General features: G+C 45.4%; 1 protein-coding gene and 1 long non-coding RNA gene across 4 annotated transcripts; one reads left to right on the forward strand and one right to left on the reverse strand.

Moving 5' to 3' along the window:
- Positions 1-1,014: 1,014 nt before the first annotated feature.
- vnd (ventral nervous system defective) lies at positions 1,015-22,383 on the reverse strand. Of its 3 annotated transcripts, XM_033382983.1 has the most exons (4): positions 21,655-22,383; positions 20,459-21,595; positions 5,537-6,177; positions 1,015-3,095 (listed from the first exon to the last, which is right to left on the reverse strand). In XM_033382983.1, the coding sequence occupies exons 2-4, from the start codon at positions 20,578-20,580 to the stop codon at positions 2,125-2,127; spliced, it is 1,734 nt and encodes a 577-aa protein (XP_033238874.1). In that variant the 5' UTR covers positions 20,581-21,595; positions 21,655-22,383; the 3' UTR covers positions 1,015-2,124. The 3 variants fall into 3 exon arrangements, with proteins under 3 accessions (XP_033238874.1, XP_015041415.1, XP_001354499.3); XM_015185929.2 differs by lacking the exon at positions 21,655-22,383 and having other exon boundaries at positions 20,459-21,627; XM_001354463.4 differs by lacking the exons at positions 20,459-21,595; positions 21,655-22,383 and adding an exon at positions 8,308-9,687.
- LOC26533933 (uncharacterized) lies at positions 6,195-19,729 on the forward strand. The gene is made up of 2 exons (XR_004470009.1): positions 6,195-6,434; positions 19,501-19,729. It is a non-coding gene; the product is annotated as an uncharacterized lncRNA (long non-coding RNA).
- Positions 22,384-25,620: the final 3,237 nt, after the last annotated feature.

Genomic DNA, 25,620 nt, shown 5'->3' on the forward strand with positions numbered 1-25,620 from the left:
TTATTAGAATAGCACTCATTTTATTTTATGAGATACTCCAGCCCATCTACTTGACTTCGAGTTCTTTATTTGCCAAATATGTCACAGGGGGAGATACAAATAGAGGGAGATTTGGGAAGTGGGACAAAATACTATATCTTCCAGTTGATTTTCCGTCGGCATTTTGACTACCACCCCTACCAACAATTAAAAGTGATGAAACGTCCATGATCGATTGATAATTTGGTCGAAATTGGAGCTACCAGACAGAGTATTTCAGATAGTATTATAGCTTAAAGTCCGATTGTCCAGCTCTGCCCGGGTCTCGTCTGCTTATCGGGCTTAAAGGCTCTATTGCGGCCCGTCGCTATCCACGAATATTGTTGTGGTGCCGTAATCAACAGAATTGAACTTAATGGATTACGGTTCCAATCGCAGAACGGTAGCTAACTACCATAATCAAGACCATATTTATGGTGTGTCCAACATGTTTATTCGCCCCAACGATATGGGAGTACCGGTTTGTGTACGTATAGGCATTTACGATCCCACAAAGTGGATCATTTGAGTTCAATTTTCACCATTCCATTACTTAGCTCCCTCCCGTTGTAACATAATATATATATGTATTTACTTTGGAATGCAGTATACTCGTACCATATCAGAAAGTGAAAATTCAGAGTTCTACATAAATAATAATTGGAGTTTCAATTTGAATTTTCGCCCACAGAACGCTCTAAAGGTTGCCTAATAATTTCCATAAAGATAGGATTGTCAGCCATCAGGCAGGGATTTGAATTTCTTTTACTTTTACCAGGTAATTAAACACTTTCTGAATTTATTTTAAATGTACATATGTTCTGTTTTCCAAGTGTTCTGAATGAAGCTATGTCCCACTTTGAAGTGCTTAATTGGATCTAGTGGGAATAATGGGAAATTTTGGTGATTGAGCCCTTGAAGGACTTGTTACTTCACATCCAGCGATGCAGGCTTGAAATTCGAAATAAGTATCCAATAAAATATAACAGTTTATCGTTTAAATTGTTGTAAATGGTTTTATTATATCTGTAAAATGTATGTTGCAGCTTTTTTGGTTGCTTCGCTTTGCTCCTGTGTCGAATACATTTTACTTGTCCCGGTCTCCGTGTCCGTCCGTGTTCGTATAGATGTGTTCGTTTTTTTCCAATCTGTCTTTGTCTGGGTTCTTGCTAACATTTATGAACTCATTACTCGCTATAAATTCAAAGAGTTTTTCCATTACTCGCTATACACTCACACGCATATGAAAAAAATATCGGTTACGACTAAGTGCCTATATATAATATATAAATGTACATATGCATACATATCTTTAAATTCTTGCTACAAAAAAATTGAACACTAATTATGCTTTAGGTATTATATAGTACAGACATATGATTTATTTGCATTGCGATCTGGGATATACATATATTTATTAGACCTCCTACTCAGTTTATAGGTTATTCATTTAGTATATTTACAGGGTTTCCATTGGGGATTGGATTTATTATTATTCTAAAGACTTAGGCAAACAAAAAAAAAGATTTTCTACTTCTAGTTTTATAAGTATTATCAACTTTAGTGCAAAAAAAAAATGTTTATATGGTTATTTAATTATGTAAATATTGGTTGGGAATGGTTATCGGTAGAGGTTTAGAAAATCTATGACTAAGTGGGGGCCCTAGAGCTTTTAAGCTATACGGGGCTTTGGGGACTTATTATATTTTACACTTATGATATCCGCTTTAAGAACTCGTCTAGCTATTTCTTAGTTTTTTTTGTTTTGTTTTTTATATTTTCTTCCTTTGTCTGACTTATGTACAGGATAGACAGAGGCTTCTACTTTGACTATGCTCTACCTTGTCCACATATTTAGTTTTTGGCTGTTTCTCCTTTTCATTCTCTTTCCCATTCCCATTCGGTTCCCTGTTGCTTTTTCGCATATTTTTTGGGGGCCTGGCGAGCCGGCTGTGAAAATGTCATGTTCCATTATTGCACCAAAGTTTTGTTCGAATTCCCAGCTCCAGCTCCAGCTCAAACTCCAGCGCTACCGCTGCCGCTTCCTTGTCGACTATTCGAGTGTCCATGCCCCCCGATACCACGCCGTCTCCCTATCTAGCAGTATTAGGGCCACCAGGCGGCGCGCTGCGCGTGCGCATGTGGATGGACGTGGGCATGGGCCTGGGCGTGGGCATGGGCATGAGCATGGAGTCCTGCGGCGGCAGCGGCAGCCGCATGCTGATAGGCGGCCCCATTCAACGCCACCAGGTGGTGGGCGGCAGCCGCATTCTGCATGGCCGTGGCCGTGGCTGAGCTTACCGAGACGCAGTCGGGCGCCATTTTGGAGCCGTCACCTAGGCACGGCTTTCCATTGCGTACTAGCACGGGCACGGCGACGCGCCTTGGCGAGGGCAAGGCCGACGGATGGTGCGGGTGGGTGGCGTGGCCATGGAGCAGGCCCGGATGCTCATATCCCTTTTCGTTCTGGGCACGCTTCGTCTTGTAGCGATGATTCTGGAACCAGATCTTCACCTGCGTCGGCGTCAGACGGATGAGGCTGGCCAGGTGCTCGCGCTCCGGGGCGCTAAGGTAGCGCTGCTGTCGGAATCGTCGCTCCAGTTCGTAGGTCTGTGCCTTGGTGAAGAGTACTCGGCGCTTCCGCTTCTTGTTGGGCAGACCGTCGCTATTGAGGCCGCCACTGCCGCCTCCACCGCTGCCATCCGCATCGTCCACATCGTCGATGTCCTCCTCGATGCCATCCTCGTTGAGGCTGTCATCATGCCCGCTGCTCGCTCCTCCACCTCCACCCCCATTGATGGGGTCGTGCTTTAGGCTGTGGTTGTTGTTGTTGCTGGTGCTATTGTTGTTGTTGTTGTGTAGGGCATGTGCCGCAGAGGGTCCTCCAGAAGGAGCGCCGCCGTGGATGGTGTGCAGGGCATCGCCCACCGACAGGGCATCACTGTCTGCCGACCGACTGTAGCTCTTGTAGTCGCCGGAGAGGGCGGGCGAGGTTTGGCAATTGGAACCGATGTAGGTGTAGGACACCTCCGATGTAACCGGCGAGGTGCTATCAGGACTGGCCGGCTGCTGGGTGCCTGCATGGGAGAGAATGGGAGAGAGACGAGAATTGTGTTTAGCGAGATGGCAGACAAAGGATCCCTGCCAATGGACAACGAATTTGTCAGCAATGCCAATAAATTAATGCCCTGGCACACCCCTTAACCTAGCCCATAACACCCCTAACCAGGTATTCCACCCTTATCGGAACGGATCGGATCGGATCGGCATGATCGGGGAAATTTTCGAAAGGCGGGAGGGGAGAGAGTCAACTCTAGCAATTGGATTAGACCCGACATGAGGCTGTGGTCGATCTTTGGGGTGGGCCAGATGTTTGGCTGGCAAAAACCTACCCCTGCTCCTGCCTCGGCATGGGCATGGGTCCGGGCTAATAATGTCAATTAGGCACCAGAGACACTGAGAATTGACAGGGAATCTCTACCTCTCTACCTGGTCTCCTCTCTAACGTGTTCTCGGTGCGATCTCCTGCTGACTGCTGACCTTCGGGCTATGGTTCTGTCCCCGTCCTGAATGGGATGGGATGGGATAGAAACGAATGGAATGGGATGGGATGCTAATGAAAAGGCATTTACGAGTGCCGTGCCTTGAATGCCTCGGAATGTGTACGGGGACAATGGCATACAAAAGCCAAACCTCAAACATCGATGGCAGTTCGAGGCTCTTCCGGTTTCCGTTCCTCTTTCTCTATGGACTGGTATGGGGTGACTGCAAAACGACCGCCCACTTTTGATAGGCTTTTGTAAACGGTGATTTATCTCCGGGCGTGGCTGCCCCTCTCGTGGGGTGTGATCTATGCAACCGCAAGGGCTCCAGAAAATATGTCAATGAACAAATGTCAATGTCAAGGAATCAGAAGTCGCAAGAGAAAAGAGATCTCATCCGAGTAAGGAGAACAGAAAACCGGGGAGGAAACATCCCATTCTCCCATTCCACAATCTCAGACCCATGCTCCATCTATTCGTATTCGTATCATTGACTAAACAAAGCCCAGCGGCTAATGCTCATCCATTTCCCCATTACCCAAGCCCGAGGCCCGATGCTTCCATGACAACTCAACAAATTAATAACTTAATATAATCAAAACGACTCCTCCTCGACGCTCCTTCATACAGCTGTGAAGTTTCCCAAAAAAAGAGCAAACAACCAGAAAAAAGAACGAAAAAAAAAAACGGCAAGCGGGCAGCAATTATAATTTGTAGCCAAACAAAAAAAAGGTATAATAAAAAAGAGGAAGACCGATTGAGAATGGGCATGGGCATGGGAGTTGGAGAGGGGCAATCGAAAAGGGACGAAAACCAGGCGGAAGTGCGTGCCATAAATTGCCAGGACGAGTGAGAAATGTTTGGCCCGAAACAACAACAGACAAAGGACGGGCCAGGGAACGATTGACTACCATCCTTGCCAGAGGGCAACAACAGAGTTAATCCTCAAGTGTGAAGCGCATACAAACTATTAGTCAAGATTATAATAGAACCCCAACCCCAGAGGCAGACCCAGGCCCAGGCCCAGATCCTGGCCACATTTTCATTCCCAATTTCGATCCAATGAATGAGTGAAAAATAAAAAAATTAAAAAAGCAAACGACTGGAAAGTGTGCAAGGATCAGAAATGGCTCGTCACCACGCTGCTCAGCGCTCCCAGGAAGCACCTGAGTCCATATACGAGTAGAGGGTTAACAGCACTATCCCATATATGCAAACACAGCTGCCTTATCGACCGACCGACCGACTGTCTGAATGAGTGGCTGGGTGGATGGATGCATGGATGGATGGATGAGTGGGTAAGTGGATGGGTGAGCACCACTTCCCTGGCGAGGAAAATTCGTAACAATATTATTAGTCGTGCAGTTAATCGGTGGTGCGGCTCTCTCGTGGGTTACATTTACATCCACGAAAGGCCATTTAGGGGGTTCGATTTTCACCCGAATTATTTATATTTCTGGCATCTTCGGAATCTCCAAAGATTTCAAACCAAAGAAATGGCACTCCTCAACCGTTATTGGTAAGCTGATTACGGGATTCGTTCTGGCGTTATACTATACGGAATTCGAAGAAATTTCACACTCCGCTAAATTTATATTGCACCCTTCATGACCGTTCTTAGTTCTTCTATTGGTAAATTACATCCATTGGTATATCCTAATTGAATAGTATGAAAATATTGGTAGGTTATTACCGAATAGCCTTCTGATTAAGAACCAAGATTCATCGGCGGCTTGTTCTTGCAGTTTACTTTTGTATCTTTTTAATTTTCAATGAAAGCATGTTTAAGATCTATAAAATCATTCATTGGAGTAACCTCCGAAGTACCCTTGAAGATGGGAGATCACCTCCTACTTACAAATTCGAGTTAAACACGAGTATCGTTACTTTTCAGATACATACTTTAAAAGATACATTTCAAGCTTGCGTTATCTATAATGCTTTCCTCCCCAATTCAGCATTTGATTTGGACTCACCGTATAATTCGTTTTCTTTGATCCACGCACTGCGTCCCGAATGTTGGAGCATGGTTTGGGCCATGTGGTGGTAGGAGGACATCTCGTCCCCGAAGGTGCCAGCGAAATTCTTGGGAAGATACTGCCCGGCAGCAACTGCGGCGGCGGCTGCCGCATTGTGACTGGCCAGCAGGTGGGCGGCGGCGTGGGCATGGGCGGGTCCTCCGCCTGCACCGCCGGCAGCAGTACTGCCCTGGTGGTGCGACAGGGGCACGGGGGGGACTACCGTCTGATGGTGGTGTGGTGGATGCGGATGCGGATGCTGTTGCTGGTGGTGCTGCGGATGCGGCTGGAGGTGATGCGGATGCTGCGGCGGGAGGTGCGGCTGCTGCGGGTTGTGCTCTGTAGTGTGGTGGTCGCCATGTCCGGCACCAGCACCATGCTCCTCCAGCGCCGCCGCACTGGTGGGCGTCGGCGAGAGCGTTGCTGGTCCATGGCCATTGCTAGCTTCCGCTGCGTGGCTCAGTTCGCTGCTGTGCTGGGCAGCGGCAGCGGCGGCAGCTGCGGCGGCGGCATTCTTCAGATCGGATCCGTCCAAGTTGAGGATGTCCGATATGTGGAAGCCGGAGCGCTGCGACGATGGCACCTTGGCATCAAACAAACTGAAAGGACAGAGATGAATGAAGGATTAGACAAAATTGTCAAAAATACACAACTATTGGAAATATTTATGGAATCTCTCCATAGATGCAATAACTATGCGAGATATAAGGGATGTCGTATACTGGAAGAAAATATGATGGGATCAATGGTTCCAAAGACCCGGAATATCTTCGAGCAATATATTGGAAAAAAAATATGGAATAGATATTCAAAGAAAACCTGATTCGATGGATAGTCCGTGTGGAGCATTGGGAGGGTATGTGATAAACGGGACACTCAAATGAATGCTCAGATTGATGCTTCGATTGAGGCTTGAATGAATGGCTATTTGCGTTGCTTTCTATTGTCATCCTGTCATCTTTAAACTGCAGCTTCATGCCCATTGCTTCTACATCCGGTATGGGTATGGGTATGGGTATCGGTATATCATGAATGGCCGGAAGGTCCAACAAAGGCTTTAACACTGTGGCTCGAATACAGCCTACTCTACCGGTCTACCTGTGCTACCTGCCGATGCCCTGACTTTCGCAGATTGCGATTTTTGCAGAGGGAGCGAGCGAACTATCTGAGATATTGGGATCTAGCTGATCTGATCTCCCTGAAAAATTCTCGGGCGAGAATTAACTTTGATTAAGTGCACCCAAATCGCTGGATTATTGACACCTAGTCTCAGTGGCCTTTCCTTTGCTTTTCCTTTTGGGCTTCCACTTGCCAAATCCTGTACTGGGCCCAGAGGCTAATGAAAATTTGATTTTCCACTAATACCATCAACAATTAAACACAAATCTGCTTTAGACCAACCACTGACCACCGCTGGGACCTGTTGGTTGCCATCTACCTGTCCATCCGAAGATCAGATCGGATCGGGTCAGGTCGGTTCAGGTCGGCTCAGGTCGTGCCACATGTTGGCGCAAGTTTCTTCGCGCGCTGCTTCCGGTTTTTCCACATTGAATTTTCCAAAATTCCCACGCCAGCGTTGGTACGATAGTGGGACAAAGACGGAGACACATGTTTTGCTCAGAGGGAATTCCCTTCGCCAGACAGTGTGACGTCGTCGTCTGCGTCTTCCCTGTCGTCAGCGGCAGTGTCAGCCCGGTGTCTCGAATCTGCACCGAGTCCTCTGCTGTCTGCCGCACACATGTTGGCCCGTCATTGGAGTTTCCCTGACCACTCTCACCTACTGTCCATCGATGGATGGGAATTTCTAAGCCAGGCCAGCACAGGGTAAATCAAGCTGAATTTCTTCGATCCAAAAGCAAGGACCTTGAGTACTTGCTCGACCAGAAACGGGGGAAATACGTCCCATATTCGCCGTTTTCTTGTGATGTGCTATGCCGTGATGCTTCTCGGCAGGATTTGGCTAATTTGGCTCTGCAAGTGGCCTCATTGGATTAGTGAGCAAAGTCCATTAGCTAGCCATGTACATAGTACTGGGCATGGCCAGGACTAGGGCAGGGGCTCGCTCATGGGTGTGACTATGAGCCGAAGCTTAGGCGAAGGCAAACCGCGGCTTATGCGTAGAGTAAGGACCGATCAAGCCGGGGATCTCTTTAGATAGTAATGGAACCCTATTTGGTTGTTTACTTCAGCGGTTAGAAAAGTGTAAGTCTGCGGAATCTAAAGCTCAAATATCTAGATACCGGCAGAACTTCTTTTGTGGGAGATTCGGAGCATTGCAAGAGAAAAACTGGCGTTTGAAAATTACATAAGCAAACAAATGCATCTTCGAAATACCTCAGAAATGGATCAAGAGATTACCCATTACATTTTCAATATTACCCCAAGAGTATACAAAAGTCAGATTTCTAGGATTGATAGATCGATACGTAAATAGGCACAGATGAAATGAGAAGATAATATAGCCCGAATCGCCATCGAAATTATAATACACATAAGATATAGAAGAGAGTGGAAATTCTAGATGAGATTACGGGATCGTATCTTTCATTGCTCCCTACGGATCTGGGAAATATATTTCTTAGCCCAAGTTTAAGACTTTAAGTGTTTCCCACTATACCCTTTGCATACCATTCATAAGTACATACGTATCTACTATGTCGCATAATTAAATTTAATAATGTGCATAAGTAAGTGCTTCTTTGATTCCTTTTCCCCCCGATCGTGCTTACCCGGGCAATGCGTTGCGCAGGGCCGCCGGATAGAAGGCAGCTGGGAGCAGGGCGTGACTCCAGGGCGGCAGCAGGATGGGCGACCAGGGTAAAAAGGGGGCAGCAGCTGCAGCAGCCACTGCCGCCGACGAGGGCACCATCAGGCTGCCCATGCCGTGGAGGCCGGGGAAGCCACTGAAGGCGGCTGCTCCTGTGGGGATGCGGAGATGCTCGCTGGCGGCCAGTCCGGTGCCGCAGGGCGTCGTCGTCGTGGGCACAGTGGTGCTGGCGGTACTGAAGACCTTGGAGGAGCGCTCCCGGTCCTGCTCGCGTTCTCGCTCCCTCTCCCTCTCACGATCTTCTCGATCTCGTTCACGCTCTCGTTCACGCTCCCTGGCCCGCTCTCCCTCGCGATCTAGCGAGGGGGTGGAGGTGCGCAACGGTCGCTTGGGCGTTGTGGGGGTCGTCGGCGAGGCAGGACTAACGGTGATGGCGCTTTGGGGCGAGGCAGGCAAGCTTCCGGCGCTCCCCAAGCCGCTGCTGTTGCCGCTGCTCAGCTCCCGCTCGCGATCCCTCTCCCGGTCGCGGTTTCGCTTCGAGGGCGTCCGCTCCAGAGCTCCCGAGCTGGTCATCTCTAGGGCGGCGGGCGGTCGGCCCTCTGGCGGATGCTGTTGGGATGTGGGGGTAGGTGATCCGTTCGATTTGCGCCGCTGGTGGGCGGCGGGCGACGGAGACTGGCTCTTGCGTTTCTCCGCCACTTTGTGGCTGTTGCTCTCCCGGGTACGGGGCAATGAGGGGACACGGAAAAAAAAGCTCACACACACGCGCACAGAGAGTTTCGGAACACACTCACAATCGCACTTGAGAGTTAAGGACCTTTTAGCAAAAGCCGATGGCAATCATAATCAATGTTGGTCCGTCCGGCTCTCAAATATCTGTTATCGCGGATCAAGATCAGGATCAGGAGTAGAAGGATACGGACACGGATACGGCTAGGCATTCACTGGGCATTCACGTTCGGGCTCTGCACTGTTAGCCGCACTCTAAACATTCCAAACTGAAGTGTCATCAACAACTAACGAGACATCAAGAACTCGACACGAGTCCAACCAGCCAACGGCAGAAAAGTACCAAAAAATCTCTCTCTTTCATTGCGTCCACGTCCACGCGCATTTGTGTGTGTTGTGTGTGTGTGCATCTGTGTGTAGGGTGTCTTTTGGTATACGGCCTGCAGAGCTGCATCCCTCCACCATTGGATGGTATATACTCGTACTAGCAGTGCGCACCAACACCAGTGCCCATGCCTGAAGAGAGACACTCTCTGTTGTTGGGCCCCGCTAAGTGGCTTCTCATGTCCTTTTCAACAAGGATACAGCGCTGAAGAAGCCACACCAACAACAACAGCCACATTGTGAGTGGCTCGTTCAACCACCGGCAACAACTGCTGGAACCCACCACCAGCCCGGCTCGAGTCCACGCCAGAGAGAGAGAGCGAGAGCGAGACAGATCCTTGTGACTGTCCGTGTGTCTCGCTTGCACCCCTGCAGCAAGGGCCACTGGCTGCTATTGCTGCCCTGCTCTACCCCAGCCGACGAGTGCCACTTGAGCCGCCTCTCTTGTGTGTGTGTCTCTGTGTGCTTGTGAGCCATTGTAGCGCTCGAGTAGTGGCAGCAGCGGAGAGGGAAACACTCTCTAGGTAGGGCTGGTACCGCGGCCCAGGCTTGGTTCCCAGCCAGTCAGACAAGTTCCTTTTGTAGCTCGGAAAACTCTTTCATTCATTCACATTTTGAGCCGAAAAATTCTCTCCTCTCTCTTCCATCTCTTCCTGGCCCGGGCCCAGGCCCGGCCTGGCCTGGCTCTGCCCTACACTTGATGTTGTCAACAATTGCCGCGTCATTATATTGTATTTATCATTATCGTCGCTCTAGTGCCCGGCCAGGGGACAACGACGACGCACCTACGACATCCCCAGATCCGAGGATGTGTATGTGTGTGTAGAGGTGAGCGACAGGACATGATTTTATGGTCAAGCCCTGACATGATATCATAGATATATGCATATATGTACATAATAGAAAAGATGGGGAAGAAACCTCGTAAAAAGATATGCCACAAAATTATAACAATATGAGTAATAATATATACGGCCAAGGGGAAAATCAACTTAAAGTTCTATGCGAACACCATCAGAATGATTCGATACTGGAGATCCAAGCATCGATTTTCCCACTACAGTTTTCTGAGTTATGTATTTGAAAGATAGAATATGCTCCATCCGAAAGATTTTTCGCATGTTTATGGGAATTAATTTAGATGCAGAGCTCTGTACATATAGTCAGGCTAAATGGGGCTCTTCGAAGAACACCAAAACATATGATAACTAAAACTAATTCATATATATAAATGTGTGCAACTAATTGAAATAAAAAATGCCAAATAGGCCGTTTTATACGAGTCTATATACAGTCATGGAAAACTATAAGAAACGGCATATCTACTCGTATTTTTCAAAGAATTTCAATACGATTCAAAGAACCTAATGTGCAGACATTACAATTTTTTAATATAGAAACGAACAAAAAAAATTCGAAAAGCAATTTTTTAACTTCAAAGGCTAGTTAGTCTAGTAGATTAGCATTTAATTTAAATATTTAGCTTGTCACAAATGGATCTTGGATGAAATTACAGCACATGTGATTGCATTTTGTCTCATGATAATCTCATAGTAAGTCAAACACTATTAGAATCCAACACGTATATGTATGTTCTACCTTAATCTCTTGGGCGATTGTGTGAAAATGTTCTGAATATAAGTAGATAAGCATTGTATAAGTAAGCGAATTCCTTTACTGTTTCAGTGGTTATCCTTGCAGAGGGTAGATGTTGCAGTGCATTGAGCGAACCTTAAAAACATAGACCAGACGAATCGATACAGCCATATCTTTTCGAATGCTGTCTGGTTTCTCAGTTTGTCTTGATTTAGTTCGACAGAAAACCTTTTTTATTACATTCTATTCAAAGAGTTTAAAATATATTGGATGTGGGTATCAATTAAAAGGAAATATTTCCGAATAATTTCGAATAAAATAAGTTGAAAAAAAAACAACGAGATGCATCTAAAAATCACGTCGTTATCAACATTGTATTGCCCGATTCTCTTTTTGATTCAAGTTTATCGGTTAGTATCGAATGTTTGCAGACACGGAACATGGAAAGTTTGTATATATGTGTATGGAAAAGTTCTACAACTGTTTCCGCTTGAAAAAACTCATATCAAAGTTCTTTTCGTGTTGGCAGAGGGCCCCAAAACGATTTGAATTTCGATTTCATAAGCTAACCCATGATTAGCTCAGATCCTTCACATGCCAATACATACTCGCGTATGTAAGTCCTCGCTCCGCTCTCTCCACTTAGGACACACCCAGAAGACTCAAATGGGGCTTAGAGCAGCCCGAAATAAAATATAGGAAGAAACATAATCAACACGAACATTAAGCTAACTTGAACAATACCCAAAAGGAGCCAGGGGCTGGAGCTATGGAGCAATTGAAAAAAAGGGAAATGCTACATTGCCAGACACATGGCGTGCCTGGATCCCATCTTCATACATATATGTATACTCGAAAGATTGCAAGAGTATATACCAGTAGTATCTCTATACATAGAAGTATCTCTATATGGAGGGCCTCTTTATATATGTATGTTGGACACCTCCCCCACTCCCTCCCCGGCAGCCGGCAGGGAAGTGGCACTCCATTGTCGCTCATGACGTTCACACCATCATCAATCCCCCTACATACAAGAGCATATAGGAATGGGGGGAATTTTACTTGTAATGCCGTCGGCGTCGCAGCCATTCTCGCCGTCGGCGTCACTGTCACCGTCACCGATGGTTCGGTTCTGCCAAGTGGGCGCGTCGTCAGCATAGGCCCTGGCCAATCAGATCGCAGAGGGAGCGAGATGGCTGGCTCTGCACAGTGCGCGCATGTTAGGGAAATTTTCATGGCACAGTGTTCTGTGTGCGAAGGATATTCTGGCAATGAAAAGGGATATTCTGTATCTTTTGTTGTATCTGCCAGGGCCAGGGCCTGCGCACGCCCATTTTCAATTGGGTTTTTCTTCTCTTCTTGCACATAGGAAAAGAAAACGGGTGGGGTGGGGAGGGGCGGGTGTAGATGGGCCATTGTTATGGGCTTAATGATGATGTTGCATTTAACAAAGTAAAAACCTTTCAAGCAGCGCTGCTGCTGCCTCGTTCGACTGTTGTTATAGTTTAGCTTCCGCAGGATGTTTAAGTAGCACCAACAACAACAAAAGCAACAGAAACAGCAGTAGTGCAAAATGTATCTGGTATCTGGTATCTGGTATTTGTATCTGTACGAGTATCTTTGTCTGCTCTGGCATTCAAATTACATACAAATTCAATTCGATTCTCGCACAAAAACTCGTTTATTTTTATTGTTCTTTTTCCATATTTTTTTTGTATTTATTTATTTTTGTTTTTTCCTTGTTTCCCCTTTTTGCACTTCAAACTACTTTAACCGATTGTTGTTGCTGTTTGTGTTTATTTCTATTTAGGATCTAAGTATGGAATACTTCAATGGCAACACTCATTGTCGTCCCCGTACTCCCCATTTGTTTTTTGTGGAATTTCGGGCATCCTTTTCGCTACTTTTTTGAATTATTTTTCAATTTATTTACATAGCAGCGATGGAGAGGAGGGATAACAATCATGTATCGTGTATTGAGGCTATACAAATGGGGAAGTCCGGAAATGTGTAACTAAAAATGTGTTACGATATTAGTTCGCGCTATTGTTGTTATTTTCCAAAATAGTTTCCATAGTTTTTAATTAAATATAAATTAGTTTCAGCAGTAAGTCTGAAATATCAAATGCAGTGTCAAAAATTATTCGAAAGAAGGAACAAAAGATTGAAAAAGTTGCAAAGATAGCAGAACCTTAAGAACTGAAGAATTCCCATATATATATAGGTGCAATCCTAACGTGAGCTAAGAAGTTAAGTTAACGGAGTGTGAAAAACCAAAGATTATTCTTGAGACATATGTACATTCAATACATTCCAGACAACATTCGAGGTTGAAGATCACGGACACTACAAAGACAGCGAAGCTAAACCATATACAAATTTGAATATGTTTGTATTATATATAACAAAAATTACATAGAGTGTTGATCCAGATACTAAAAATGCCTACGTATAGATAAATGTACACTTTTAATCCGGACGTAAAGCTGTCCGTAAAGGCCCCTCCCGTCGCTGGGCTATTCAAAACTCAAGAGAAAACTCAAAAATGTCGCCCGGCAGCTGGCAGCAATTCGATTTGAAGTGTGACAATGCCAAGGCCTGGTCCAGGAGTACCACCAATCGTATCCGTATACGTATCCGTATCCGACAGATACACACAATTAATAGCGGCAGTTGATTTCCATTTAGTTGCGGCTCTTTCCACACAAAATGCAATAAAATATGTTCAGTGGCAGACGACGATTGCCCATATCCCTGTTGCTATTGCCGTCATGTTTCTGTTGTTGTTCCGCTGCAGGCTGAAACCGCGCGACAATTTTCGTCGAGCCCAGGCCCATGCCTGGGACCAGGGGCTGGGGGACTAACAACCCCAATTAAACGCTTCGTTTGCCATTCACAGATACTGCGCATACAGGGAGAAGTTTTGGCAAAAGGTGTTTTCTTAGCTGAGATACAATTAAGCGCATCCATAGCTGCCTCAATTCGAGATGCGATCAAAGCAGCGTGCCACACATACAGATGCACACAGATACAGATGCACACTCGAACCATTCATTCGTTTTTTCGCTCACTCGCTCGCTCACTCACGCACTCATTCACTCACGCATTCATTCAATGCTCGTTTGAAAATGTCAGCCCCTCCTGCCACACCACCGTTCATCCCATTGTCATCCATTTTAATTTACCTTCCGGTTTCTGCCTTTATTCCCATTTTGACCCTCTCTGGTCCCTACGTTCTCCCTTCCTTTTCCCTGTTCTATGTTTTATATGTTGTTGGCCCGCTCGTGTTCTCAATTGACGGCCATGACAATTTTGGGCTGGCCGATTCGTTGCGCGGAAGTGATTTACCCAAAAAAAAGATACTGACTTTTGAATGCAACCAGAAGAAGCTGCAGAGCAGGCGATGCCCAAGCTGAAGTTGAGAGATGGATGGAAGCGGAAATGCCTCATTCACCTTTACAGCTCTTACCTCCTACCCACACTCCTGAGCTCCGCTGCCGCTGCCCCTTCGAGCTGCCATTTCTCTGCTCCTGATTGATTCTTGGGGTGTTGTCCTTTGGTCAGTTGTCCTGGCGTGATCTGTGTCGCTGTCTGTTTGATATTGATTCCGGGTAATTTGTTTGCCTTATTGCAAAATCTATTATGCAGAGGAACAGTCAGAAAAGCAGAGGAGGGGAAAGCAGGGGACGGCAACACGAAGAAGGCGTTACCATGGCCCAGACAAAAGGGATCCTCAAGATGGGAAGGTATCTGAGCAAACAGCAAACACAGCTGGGATCTGTTTATTTCGTTTTGGGATAGGTCCTGACTTGGGTTGTTTTTGGCCATCTCTTTTGGGGTGGCAGAAGATCCCTAATGATCGAATGAGGGCGATTTGCATTCAGAAGTCAATCCATCAGTTTCTTAAGTCAGCTTAGAATAAATCAACGTTGTCAACTTAACCATGGGACAGTAATAAGGATCTTTAAGATGACACTCGCACCAGTTAACTGGTGGACTGGTTTACTGCCGTTGAGGGAAATGTAGCGATACGAATGTAAATTAAAGGGTTCTCTCTGATAAGAAGGTGGGATCGAAGGATCCTAGAGGATTTCATCAAGTTCAATTGAGCAATTCTTTCGCTCTTTTGTCTTTGAAATAGCCACAAGATTATTCAAATCCAGTTATGAGAAATTAGCGTTTCGAATAAGGAATCATATATCCGGAAAGAAGTTCCAACATCTTGTCCCTCTTGCAGTGATCGATCCATCAGTTCCGTTTACCAGCTTAGAGCGGATCATTATCATTTAGCAGATGACAAATCAGAGACAAAGTCTATGTACATTTCGGATGCAAAATGTTGAGGAGCATTCGAGACAAATTGCTTCCTACTTTCGGACCTGGATTCATCCCCTTGCCTGTACCGCTTTCTGCCTCTCTTCAGTAGAGGTTGGATCATTCAATAGCTCATTGACTAATAAAAAGGATAAAAGGCATGTATCTTCCACTGTGTTCGTACGAGTGTCTATAGCGGCAGAGGTACATATTTCCTGTGCAGCTGTAAGGATCGCTGAGGAGCTGCGAGTGTGCCCGGTAACTTGACAAATGGGTTTTTCATCTTTGATGCGTTGCTTCGTCCGATTCCTTTCCGTTTTTTGAGTTCCGTGTCCCACTGTGTCGTTTGCTCGGCCAGTTCCCGGGTCAGTTGGTCAGTCATTCCACAGCGATGCGGTGCGGTGCGATGCGATGCGATGCGGCCAACTTCCTCTGCACACTTCCTACTTCCTTCACAGCTGGGGGCAGCCAGGAGATACATTTGCAATTTATTCCAAATGCCAAGGCAATTCCAGTTTCAATTGCAATATTTTCATGAATGGCTCAGCGTGCGGAGCGGCACAATGCTCATTTCGACTCCATCCTCCTTCCTCCGTCTCTTTGTCTGGCTGTGCTTTGTTTTCTAATTTCATTTTTTGAAACATCACCTTGCCCATTTGCTGTGGTCATGGTCCCCGGCCCAAATGATCCGATACGAGTATGATCGGAATCTTTGCAAAATCCACTCAAACAGTCAGCTAATGAAAAAACTCTATCTAAAATGGTCAATTCAGATTACAATGTAACGTGCCTAAGTATGGATGTGGATATTTTGGCATTTACGTTTATTATACTATCGCAATGTTATTTAAAGTATCTGACTCTTGTTTACGTGAGTCTTATTCTGTAACTAAAATTTAATGTATTGTATACATATCTGTATCAGTACCAATGCGTGTATTTAACCTTCGATATTTATCCAAAAATATTTATTTATTAACGTAAGGACAAATCTTTTTCTACATATTTATTGACACTTTTCCTACTGTAAGTCTAAATTCTCGTGAATGTGCCTCTATCTTTTCTTTTTTTTGCATTGGGAATTATCTTAAGTTGTAAAAAATCGTTCAATTTCATCTTTAAAAAAATGTATCTACATATATTCTGCGTATAGCAGAATTATTATTAATTAGCAATTATTATAATCTGGGTTATATTATATTTTTGCATGTGCCTAGATATTTATTTCCTTTGAGCACATACAATCATGAGTATCTTCAAGTATTTCATAGGTATCTAAGTATCGTTCCTTGGCGTTTCCCAGACCGACTCGAAGCTCATGTCACATTAGAAATGTGCCAAAAACAACTTGAGACACGATCCGCCCCATTTGCCTCTCGTCTCTCGTCCGTGACACTTCAGGCAATCACATCCTTCATTATAGGCCCATCAAAGCTGAACCCCGCGACTGTCTTGGATGCAAATTTCATTGTGTTATATTCGCATTCGCATCCGCATCCGCGTGCACGGAAACAGTCAGCCTGAGACGGCAGGGCATGCAATGCCACTGGCAAAACTCTGGCTGACAAACTGGCATTAAATGTCACAAAGTCACGCGTCGCCCAAACGAGCTGCAACTGCAACAAAATTGTGAAATGTATCAATTTCTGATTTTTATTTCGTTCCGTTGCTGTTTTTGCCGCACCAACTTCGGGTCTGACAATTTGGCTGACATGCAGAGAACAGACATAGGACGGGGCCCTGAACCACCTCATGGGGCCTGGGGCAAGTGGCCGTCGCTTTGACAGCACCGTTTAAGCCAGCCAAAACCAGATAACAGTAGAAAAAAGGTGAAAAAGTTTCCTTCTATTTGGCGGGTGACAGTTTTCTGAGAAAAGACATGGAAGCCAGACAGCCAGCCAGTCATCCAGGGTTGGCGGGTAGCCCAAATTTAAGCCTTGGGAGATTCCATCACAGAAGTCTTCTGAAGCTCAATAGATATTTCTCTCAAGGCTCAGGGAGTACGTTAAACTTAAGTTTGTAGACTCTGCCTATTTACTTGAATAGATGACAACCCTGGTGGGCCGAAGCCAGGACTTGGCATTAATATTTGAGAAAGAATAAATCGAAAAAAGAGAAAAACATAAATACAAATTATCACAGCGTAAGGGTCGCAAATTGAACTCATTTTGAGCAACCGACTTGGGCATATCAAACAAGAAAAAATACCCTTAAAAATAAGGAATATGTTGAGGCACCTCTGGGATGCTTGTGAGAACGGAGACAGAGTGCCAGCTGGAGTGGAGCTTTCAGACAAAAACATCTTCGATATCATCATCCACTCGGTTGATATATCCAAGGCCATCTGTCCGCCTACCTATGCAAACTAGTACTTTGGAGTGGAAGATATCTGGATTCCAGTTTTTCCCAAAATACCCCTTTTGCTGCACGCTAGACTCACCGAGATCGGCTTTCACTATATGATATATGAACGGGTAATCCGCAAAGGGTATCACAAGGGTCGACCCGATGTCAGCCTTCCTTTGGTTTTTTTTTCTTTGGGTTTGGGCCTTGTTTACTTCCTGGCTCATCCAACGTCGCCTTCTTCGTTGTCGCGGGGACATGTGCACACATTCCCAGGCATTTGAAGCTTTCGACTTTTTCTTTTTGATGGTTTCTCCGGGTTTTCGTATATGTTTTCTGTATTTTTTTTGTCGCTTTTTTTTAATTTTGTTCTTGTTCTTTGGAGTACGTTCAACTTGAGTGACTGCGTTTTTGGGGAGCTGCGTTCGCGGCGATGGCATCAAATCAAATTATTTTTTCGAACTTCATATTTCAGGGCAGGCTCAAACAAGTGTAGCGTGTCCGTGTCCGTGTCCGTGTCCATATACTTTGGTGTCCTTTGGTGCCCTTAAAGTTCCAGCCCTCCCCTGCATTCCAAATACAAGTGGGCCATGCAGAAGTTTCGTTAAAAGTCTCGATGCAACCACACAAAAAACATCAGTCGCCGGCGATCCCGATCACACAACCAAAAAAACGGTTTACGGACACCTGTGGGCACTGGAGGAAAACCCAACCTGCTACCTTACCATATGGGGAAGGAGGCACGAAGGAGGATTGGAAATTCCAGTACAGATACTGGGACTGGGTCTAGGACTGAGACACAGAGACTGAGACTGAGACTGAGCAGATCCATCAATGAATAAGGTTGCAGAAAGTGGAGTGAGAGAGAGGGAACAGAACATGACATAAAGTACAAATAAATGGAATTGGTTTTATTTGGCACAAACAGCATTATCCCAGATTATCCGAGGGTTCGATGCAACGATTATGGACAAACCCAATTAAACGAAAATTTTGCCTGTCAAATGTGTACTGTGTCTCCCGTTCTCTCTCTCTCTCTCTCTGTCTCTCTTTCTCACTCTCTCCCTCTCGGCTTCACTCTCTCTCACTCAGTTCTGTTTGTGTGATTTTCCAAACGATTTCACTAAACATGTGTTTTGGTTTTTCAAAAACCCCGCCGCAGTTCGCAAGGGCAGGATGAAAGGTGACAAAGTGGAAATAATGCGCATTGTTGGTTCTCGGCTATGTTCTGTTCTGTTCTCATATATATGGTTCTGTTCAGCTCCCTACCCTACCCTACCATATCCTATCCTGTCCTGGTCTGGTCTGGTCTGGTCTCGTCTCGTCTGACACCTTTTTGCCTCGGCTTATCTTCCAGCCAGCCATCCAGTCAGTCAGTGAGCCGGGGATCCTGGCTAACTGTAGTCCATTCACAATGCCGTAACATTGGCTTAGGGCCAACACACGACGAGCCGAGCCGTAGCGAGCGTTGTGCGAAAATCAGGGATTTAAGCATACGATCTATGCGATCACAGGAAAGAAGGAGACAGACAGACATCGAGTAGGGGAGGGAGGGAGGTAGAGACTCAGTTCATTTCGATCCGGTTCGGTAGCCAATACAATTTCATTATGTTATGCCATTAAATTTTAATACATTTTGCTTTGATCCTGCTTCCCAATTTCCCAATTCTGCTTGTCCGCCTCTTTTCTGTCCGTGTCCGTGTCTGTGGGTGTTGTTTTCTTTGGTCGGCTTGTGTTTTCTTAGCTGATTTTAAATTAAATTGTTTTTAATTGCCTCATCGATTTCCAGGAAATATTTTGACACTTCCCCCTGCCTCGGTAGACATGTTGCCGGTGTGTGTGGGTCTTTGAGCACCTGCGATCTGTTGGAAGGATTTCCTTACGGCTTAGTCAAGCAAATGCCCACAACTGACCAGCAACCAAGTATATATGTATCTAAGTTGAAGTAATTTGCTGATGATCAGTTCATAATTGTTTCCATTACACCAATCAGGGAATAAATACATAATGACCGATAATTTATTGATATTCAGATATCTTAATGTTGTATTCTGCGTGCCATCATTAAATCAATTTATGTTTTTTACAAGTCATTCCTTATTTTTATCAACTCATTTAGTTCATTGATGCCTGAAAACCGTGAATGAAAAAATTCATAAACTTTGCTCCCTTGATCAAGTACTTGATACGGCCCAAGAAAGCCGCAAACGATCCATTTGACTGATAAAAATTTAATGAATGAATGTTCCCCACGTAATATACTGTTCTACTGATCTCCGGATTATTGGTAAGAATATATACATATTTTACATACATATAGATATTTTTGAGTTAATTTGGATATCAATTTTTGATCAATAAATTTGATCAATAAATAAAATATGAATCTCCACTTTTGATCCGTTCTTTGCCTGGATTTATAGTGGATTGGAAGATGATAATTAATACATTAATCCAATAATCAGCAATTAGCCATCTGATTCTTTAACTGATTGTTGGCATATAATATATAGATATAGAAGGAAATATTAGCGAAATAAGAGATGATCAAGACTATATTTTTACGAGTATATCCCGCAATGTGCCGGAGGCATTTGGCGGATTTTTCGTCCTATAGGTAGTGCGATAATCAGCCCTCGAGTGGGTCGAATTGGGCTGATTGGACGCCGACGACCCAGCCAAGTTGAGAATGACGGACCGTTTCGACTTGCGGGCAACTCGGGTCGGGTACTGGGTGTTTTACTTACTCGTAGACATGCTTGTTATACTCGTAATCCGGCTGCATGCAATAATCCTGTTGGTACACATTGTTCGTGTAGCTGTAGCTGTAATCCTCGAAGTAACCGCAATTCGGATTATAATTGCTCATAATTAGGGCTCTCGCGTGCTGCCTGCCGCCAGGATAAGGAATCGGGACAGAACCAGAACTCAACCGAACGAAAACAGAAACAAAAAGATTGCGATGAAATAATTACAAATTGGGGATTGTCAGAGGTGGGTGGCCGGAGCGCGCGATTTTAGTGGCACATTTATTGAATTAATTTTTAAGCTCGCGACAGACGGTTAATTATTTGCACTCCGCGATGACAGCTGATGTGGCTGGGCTTGGGGTTGGGGAATGCTGATGTGCTGTGATATAGAGTGGAGTGGCTATAGTTGTCGATCGGTTTTTAATGCACGATCACTTTATAATTTGTGTGTACTCGTCGAACCATTAAGCTGTGGCGCGAACTTTGATTTATTATTATTTTTCAATTGCACTTGATCGAGAGCTACATTTTTCTCTCTCTATCGGTTCCGAAAGAGTCTGGATTTACGGTCGACGGTGTACGGTTTACGGTTTACGGTTTACGGTTACGGTGTCGAGTGGAGGTCTCCGAGTTGTGGGCTGCGGAGCGCGCGCGTTTTGACTGCCGTTTGCCGATTTCAATAAGCCATAAAAACGCTGCCTCTCGCAATCAGCTAAAACAATCTGTCCGGTCTTGGCTGTCAGAGTGTCCGCTTGTCCCCTGTCCGTTGCTATGACCAATGCAGATGCGCATGCGCTCTTGCCTGCCCGCTCTGACACTGACACTGGCACTGGCAGTGAAAGCTCTCGCTCTAGCACAGGCGACGCGACACGAAGCTGGCGATCGGCATTCGATGATTGCGATGCGTTCGATGCGGATCCAACGGTTCCACGTCGAATGGTACCCACTGACGATATCGTACTGCCAATGAAAGGGACCCCGGCCAGAAGCTCTTGCTGCACGATGATCCACATACACACACGGACGAAGACTGCAACTGGGAGTGGGGCGGGAACGGGGAGTATCGCTGGGACTGGCACTGGCACTGGGACTGGCACTGGGACTGGGACAGCTGGAGTGGCGCAACGAGGGACACTTTAAATGGTACAACAATCACTTATTAAAGTCAAATAGGTATTAAACAAAACACGCACCAGGAGAGCGGACAGCGGCCGGAGAGGGAAATAACTGAGTTAAACAAATATCAATAAGTGTACACAAGAACATCGACATCGACAGCTACAGAGACTGGGAATGGGACTGCGATAAAGCATTCCGCGTCCGCGTTTGTGGCCATGTCCGGTGTCCGTGTGTGCGGGCCCTGCAGATATCGCTGGCATAACTATGTACGTACATACATCCACAGAACCGGGAGAGAGATATTCCACTCGGAGAGAGATACTTGCTCGCAACGCCCAAATCGGGGTTTTTGCTTATATTTGTTCTTGTATCCCCCTTTTTTTCTCCTTGTATTTGAACCGATTTACTGGTGGTGCTGCTGCTGAGCAGTGCACAGTGGTATGCAGTGGTTTCCCAAAAGGTGACCCTAATGTTGTCGACATCACCCAAAGACATCACTAAAGCTTGTTTGAATATATTTATATTGATCTGACAGATCTGTCCTCAAAGGGTTCCTAGGTAATTCCTCCAACCTTCATTCCTAAATCCTATACTAAAAGCTTTGAATTCTTGTATCATCTTCTGAAATCCTCCATGTTTTACATTTTCTCTGGATCTTTTCGTTACCAGGTGAACCTGATTGATATCTGATCTATCTCTTATTTCGAATATCATCTGCAACCCTCGGAAATAGGCTTGTTACTTCCCAAAGTAATCTTTGAGCTACCGTTCGAGAGTGTGTCCATTACTGGGCTCACTCACTCAAAGCCAAAGACACAACGGAACCACTCTCCGAGCAATCCATCAGTGGGCGAATGAATAAATTTGTCGAGTACTTCACGATAAATATCTTAATTGGGATTCGTAAGACCTCCACTTGATGTTTCAGTAGCCCATAGACCAAGGTGAGACGTAGAGGGCCGCCAGGCTTGAGCTCAAGCCGAATCATAAAATAATAATAATAATAATTCCCAAACGATATTATTATTATGGGCGATTATGTGGCGCGTATGTTTATTGTCAAATAATATCGCTCTCCGATCGGGAGTTGAGCCATAAAACTCCCGTGTAGCTCCGTCCATCGCCCATCGGCCACCGTCTACCTTCAGCACTGTGTACGGGCACTCGTATTTTGTTTTATTTTGGTTTCTGTTTGCACAAGAGTCGAGGTGGCGATATCAGTGACGATAGGGACCCCGTGATAATGCCCCGGACACTATGGAAACAACCTACATACATACTCGTACGAGGTAGCTCTGCCGATGCCTCTGCCTGCTACCCTTTCCAACAGATATTACAGCTCTGATATGCTGCTGTTGCTTGCTCACGGGGATGGGGATGCGGATGGGGTGGGGATGGGGACGGTTATTTCGGTGGGAGTGAGAGATTGGAATTGGGATGGGAGCGTACCAGGGCAGCTCTCTTTAGACCTTTCTGGGCTAATCAATGGAATTTGAATGTGGTTCGGTCTTTATTGTTGTAGGAACATGTTTTGACTCAGTTTCGAGCTCTACCCTGTTCTGTTCTGTTCTGTTTCAGTTCTGTTTTATTTGGCTCGGCTTCCTCCGTGGCTTATCAGATGGGAGAGCAGGCTACCGTTTCCAATCTTTGCTTGTTATCGCTGGCCACCCCACCAGAGTGGGGCGGCCCCCACTAACCTATGTCGCTGTCGCTGATGTTGGTGGCGTCACACTGGCCGTCTCTATCGCACACACTTGCAGGCCCCTCTGCGAGCATTTTGTTTATGCCCTTATCTGACGGGGACGGGGACGGGGACCTACGAATGCAAACCGCCATGAATGGCCGATCGACATCGACATCGACCGCCCCCTGGTCTATGGTTGGCCCTGTCTTATTTTTTTTGCGAAAGCTTCTTGGCCTCTTCTATGAGACTGCCTCCCCGATCCCAATCAGGCACTGGCGCTGGCGCTGCTTCTGAAACTGTATCTGTACCTGTATCTCTGCACTGACATCTTGTCACATCCGCTGCGCGGCTCTGTTTGACAGCCAAACACAACTGATATTGATAATGGAAATGGAAACTGAATGGAATTGAAAAATCTATTCAAAGCCATTGGAGCTTTTCTAAGGGTTTCGCATATGGCAGCGATGCATATATGTATAATAGGCAGTTTCTCCCAATTTGTGTAATAAAACAGTAGCTGAATGGACACTTATTTCTTTGATTCCCAGTTATTTGTTGATAAAAGTCTCCATATTTTGAACGGGTAGGAACGAAGTAGGAGGAACTCATTACATAGGTCACTCCCAAAGAGATCTTGCATCCTTTATTACAAATACCAGCTTTATCTGAGTGCTGCCAAGTTCAAATAAGAATCTGTCTAGTGAGGGCCTGGATTGGATCTTTGGTTTCCCAGCCGCTGGTCGCATGTTCAACACCCAATTTGCTCAAGTGCATTCCAAAGTGGTTCAGACCCGGCCAAGACACCTGGCTATCTGTGGCTGTATTTGCCACTCTATCTGTGTGTGTGTGTGTCTCCGCGAGTGTGTAAAATTGTTCCGCAATTGTCTGCTGCACGACCGGTAAGTGGTCTGTTTGTCATTTGTCATGTAGCCGAGGACTGTGGACAGTGCGCCACTTGTAGAACACACTTCAGAATGCAGAATGCACTTTGGAAAGTTTCACCGATGGACAAAGCCTGCACTGTCTGTGCCAGTGCCGGTGTCGGTACTGGAGCTGCACTCGAACTATTTCAAAGAAAGATCACTATCTGTCCAACCGTGCTCCACATAGCGGAGTTCTACATCGATCAACCGTGTGTGCGAGTGCTCCAATAAACAAACCAAACCGAGCCCAACCCAACCCCAACCCCCACCCCAACCCTAAACCCAACCAATCCAATCGGAAACCTAGTGCTAGCAAGTAGACCCAGAAACAGAAACTGAAACAGGAACAGAGGCAGCAGCAACAGTACCAGCAGCAGCACCAGCAGCAGCTCTTTCGCCCATATATCAAAATGTACGTCAATTTTCATGCTTCGGACACTTGATAGACTGAAGTGCTTTACATTGATTTCACATATACGTTTTCAAGTGATTTATTGTAAAGGCTTGTAGGCACACTCGAGCTGGAAACTCATAATGAGCACACACCAGTACACCTGTACACATGTCTCTATCTGTATCTCCCCCTCACTCACCATCTCCGTTAGAGCTTTGGCTTAGAAGTCTGTCTGTCTGTCCATAGTTCATCGGGTCAGACTCGTTGGCATTCTTGGAAATCGGCATAACAATGCTAAGGCGTTAGCTATCTATGGGGGCTTCGTGGGATTAAGCTGCGGTACTTTAAAGATGGAACAGACTAGAGGAGCTCAAGGTGCCGTAACTTGAAGATAAGGTTATCTTTTATAGTCGAGCTATTGAGTTATTGAGATCATCTATGAAATTATATGATACAATATGTATCGAGAGAGTACTGCCTCGATTAAAACTTCTATCTGTGGTTGCCTTTCGAAGAAGCTCTTCAGAATGAAGGATGGGAACATATGTGACATACATCGTGTAATTTAACCTATTTAATGTATTTAAACGTAAACCCTTTCAACTTGAGATATGGCTGAGGTCTAGCAATGGTCTGTCATGGTAATCGTATAATTGTTGGTGTGATTGTTTGATTCATGGATGGGAATGCTTCTGTGATAGCTTCCCCCATTTAAGAGTTAAGTTAAAGTTATGTTCAAGCACGATCCAAATAGCATTCAAGTGAGAGTTGGATTATCCTCGATTTCAGATGAAGAAAAGTTGTTCGTGTTGAATCCGTTTCCTTATCAATGCTAATCCGAATGGCAACGGGGGAAATTGATTAGGTTCGAGGCGATATATCACTGAAATATATGACCCTACAGGTGGCTGCGAGCTATGTTATATAAATCAATATAATCTTGAGGTTACCAATCCCTTCCCGCCCACTCACCCTTACCCAACCCCATAAAGCAGTTTAAGTTGGGGCATGGGGGATTGTTTGTTTTTCTGTTACTTTA

The sequence above is a fragment of the Drosophila pseudoobscura genome, chromosome X (genome assembly GCF_009870125.1).
Source record: "Drosophila pseudoobscura strain MV-25-SWS-2005 chromosome X, UCI_Dpse_MV25, whole genome shotgun sequence".
Classification (NCBI taxonomy): Eukaryota; Metazoa; Arthropoda; class Insecta; order Diptera; family Drosophilidae; genus Drosophila; species Drosophila pseudoobscura.

What these genes read in the sequence shown, in the direction of transcription:
- vnd (XM_001354463.4), bottom strand. Translation starts at nt 8,918, where the DNA reads ATGACCAGCTCGGGAGCTCTGGAGCGGACGCCCTCGAAGCGAAACCGC. An exon ending in CTGCGCAACGCATTGCCCGG is followed by an intron (nt 6,178 to 8,307) that starts GTAAGCACGATC and finishes CTGTCCTTTCAG; the next exon opens with TTTGTTTGATGCCAAGGTGC. An exon ending in CAAAGAAAACGAATTATACG is followed by an intron (nt 3,096 to 5,536) that starts GTGAGTCCAAAT and finishes TCTCCCATGCAG; the next exon opens with GCACCCAGCAGCCGGCCAGT.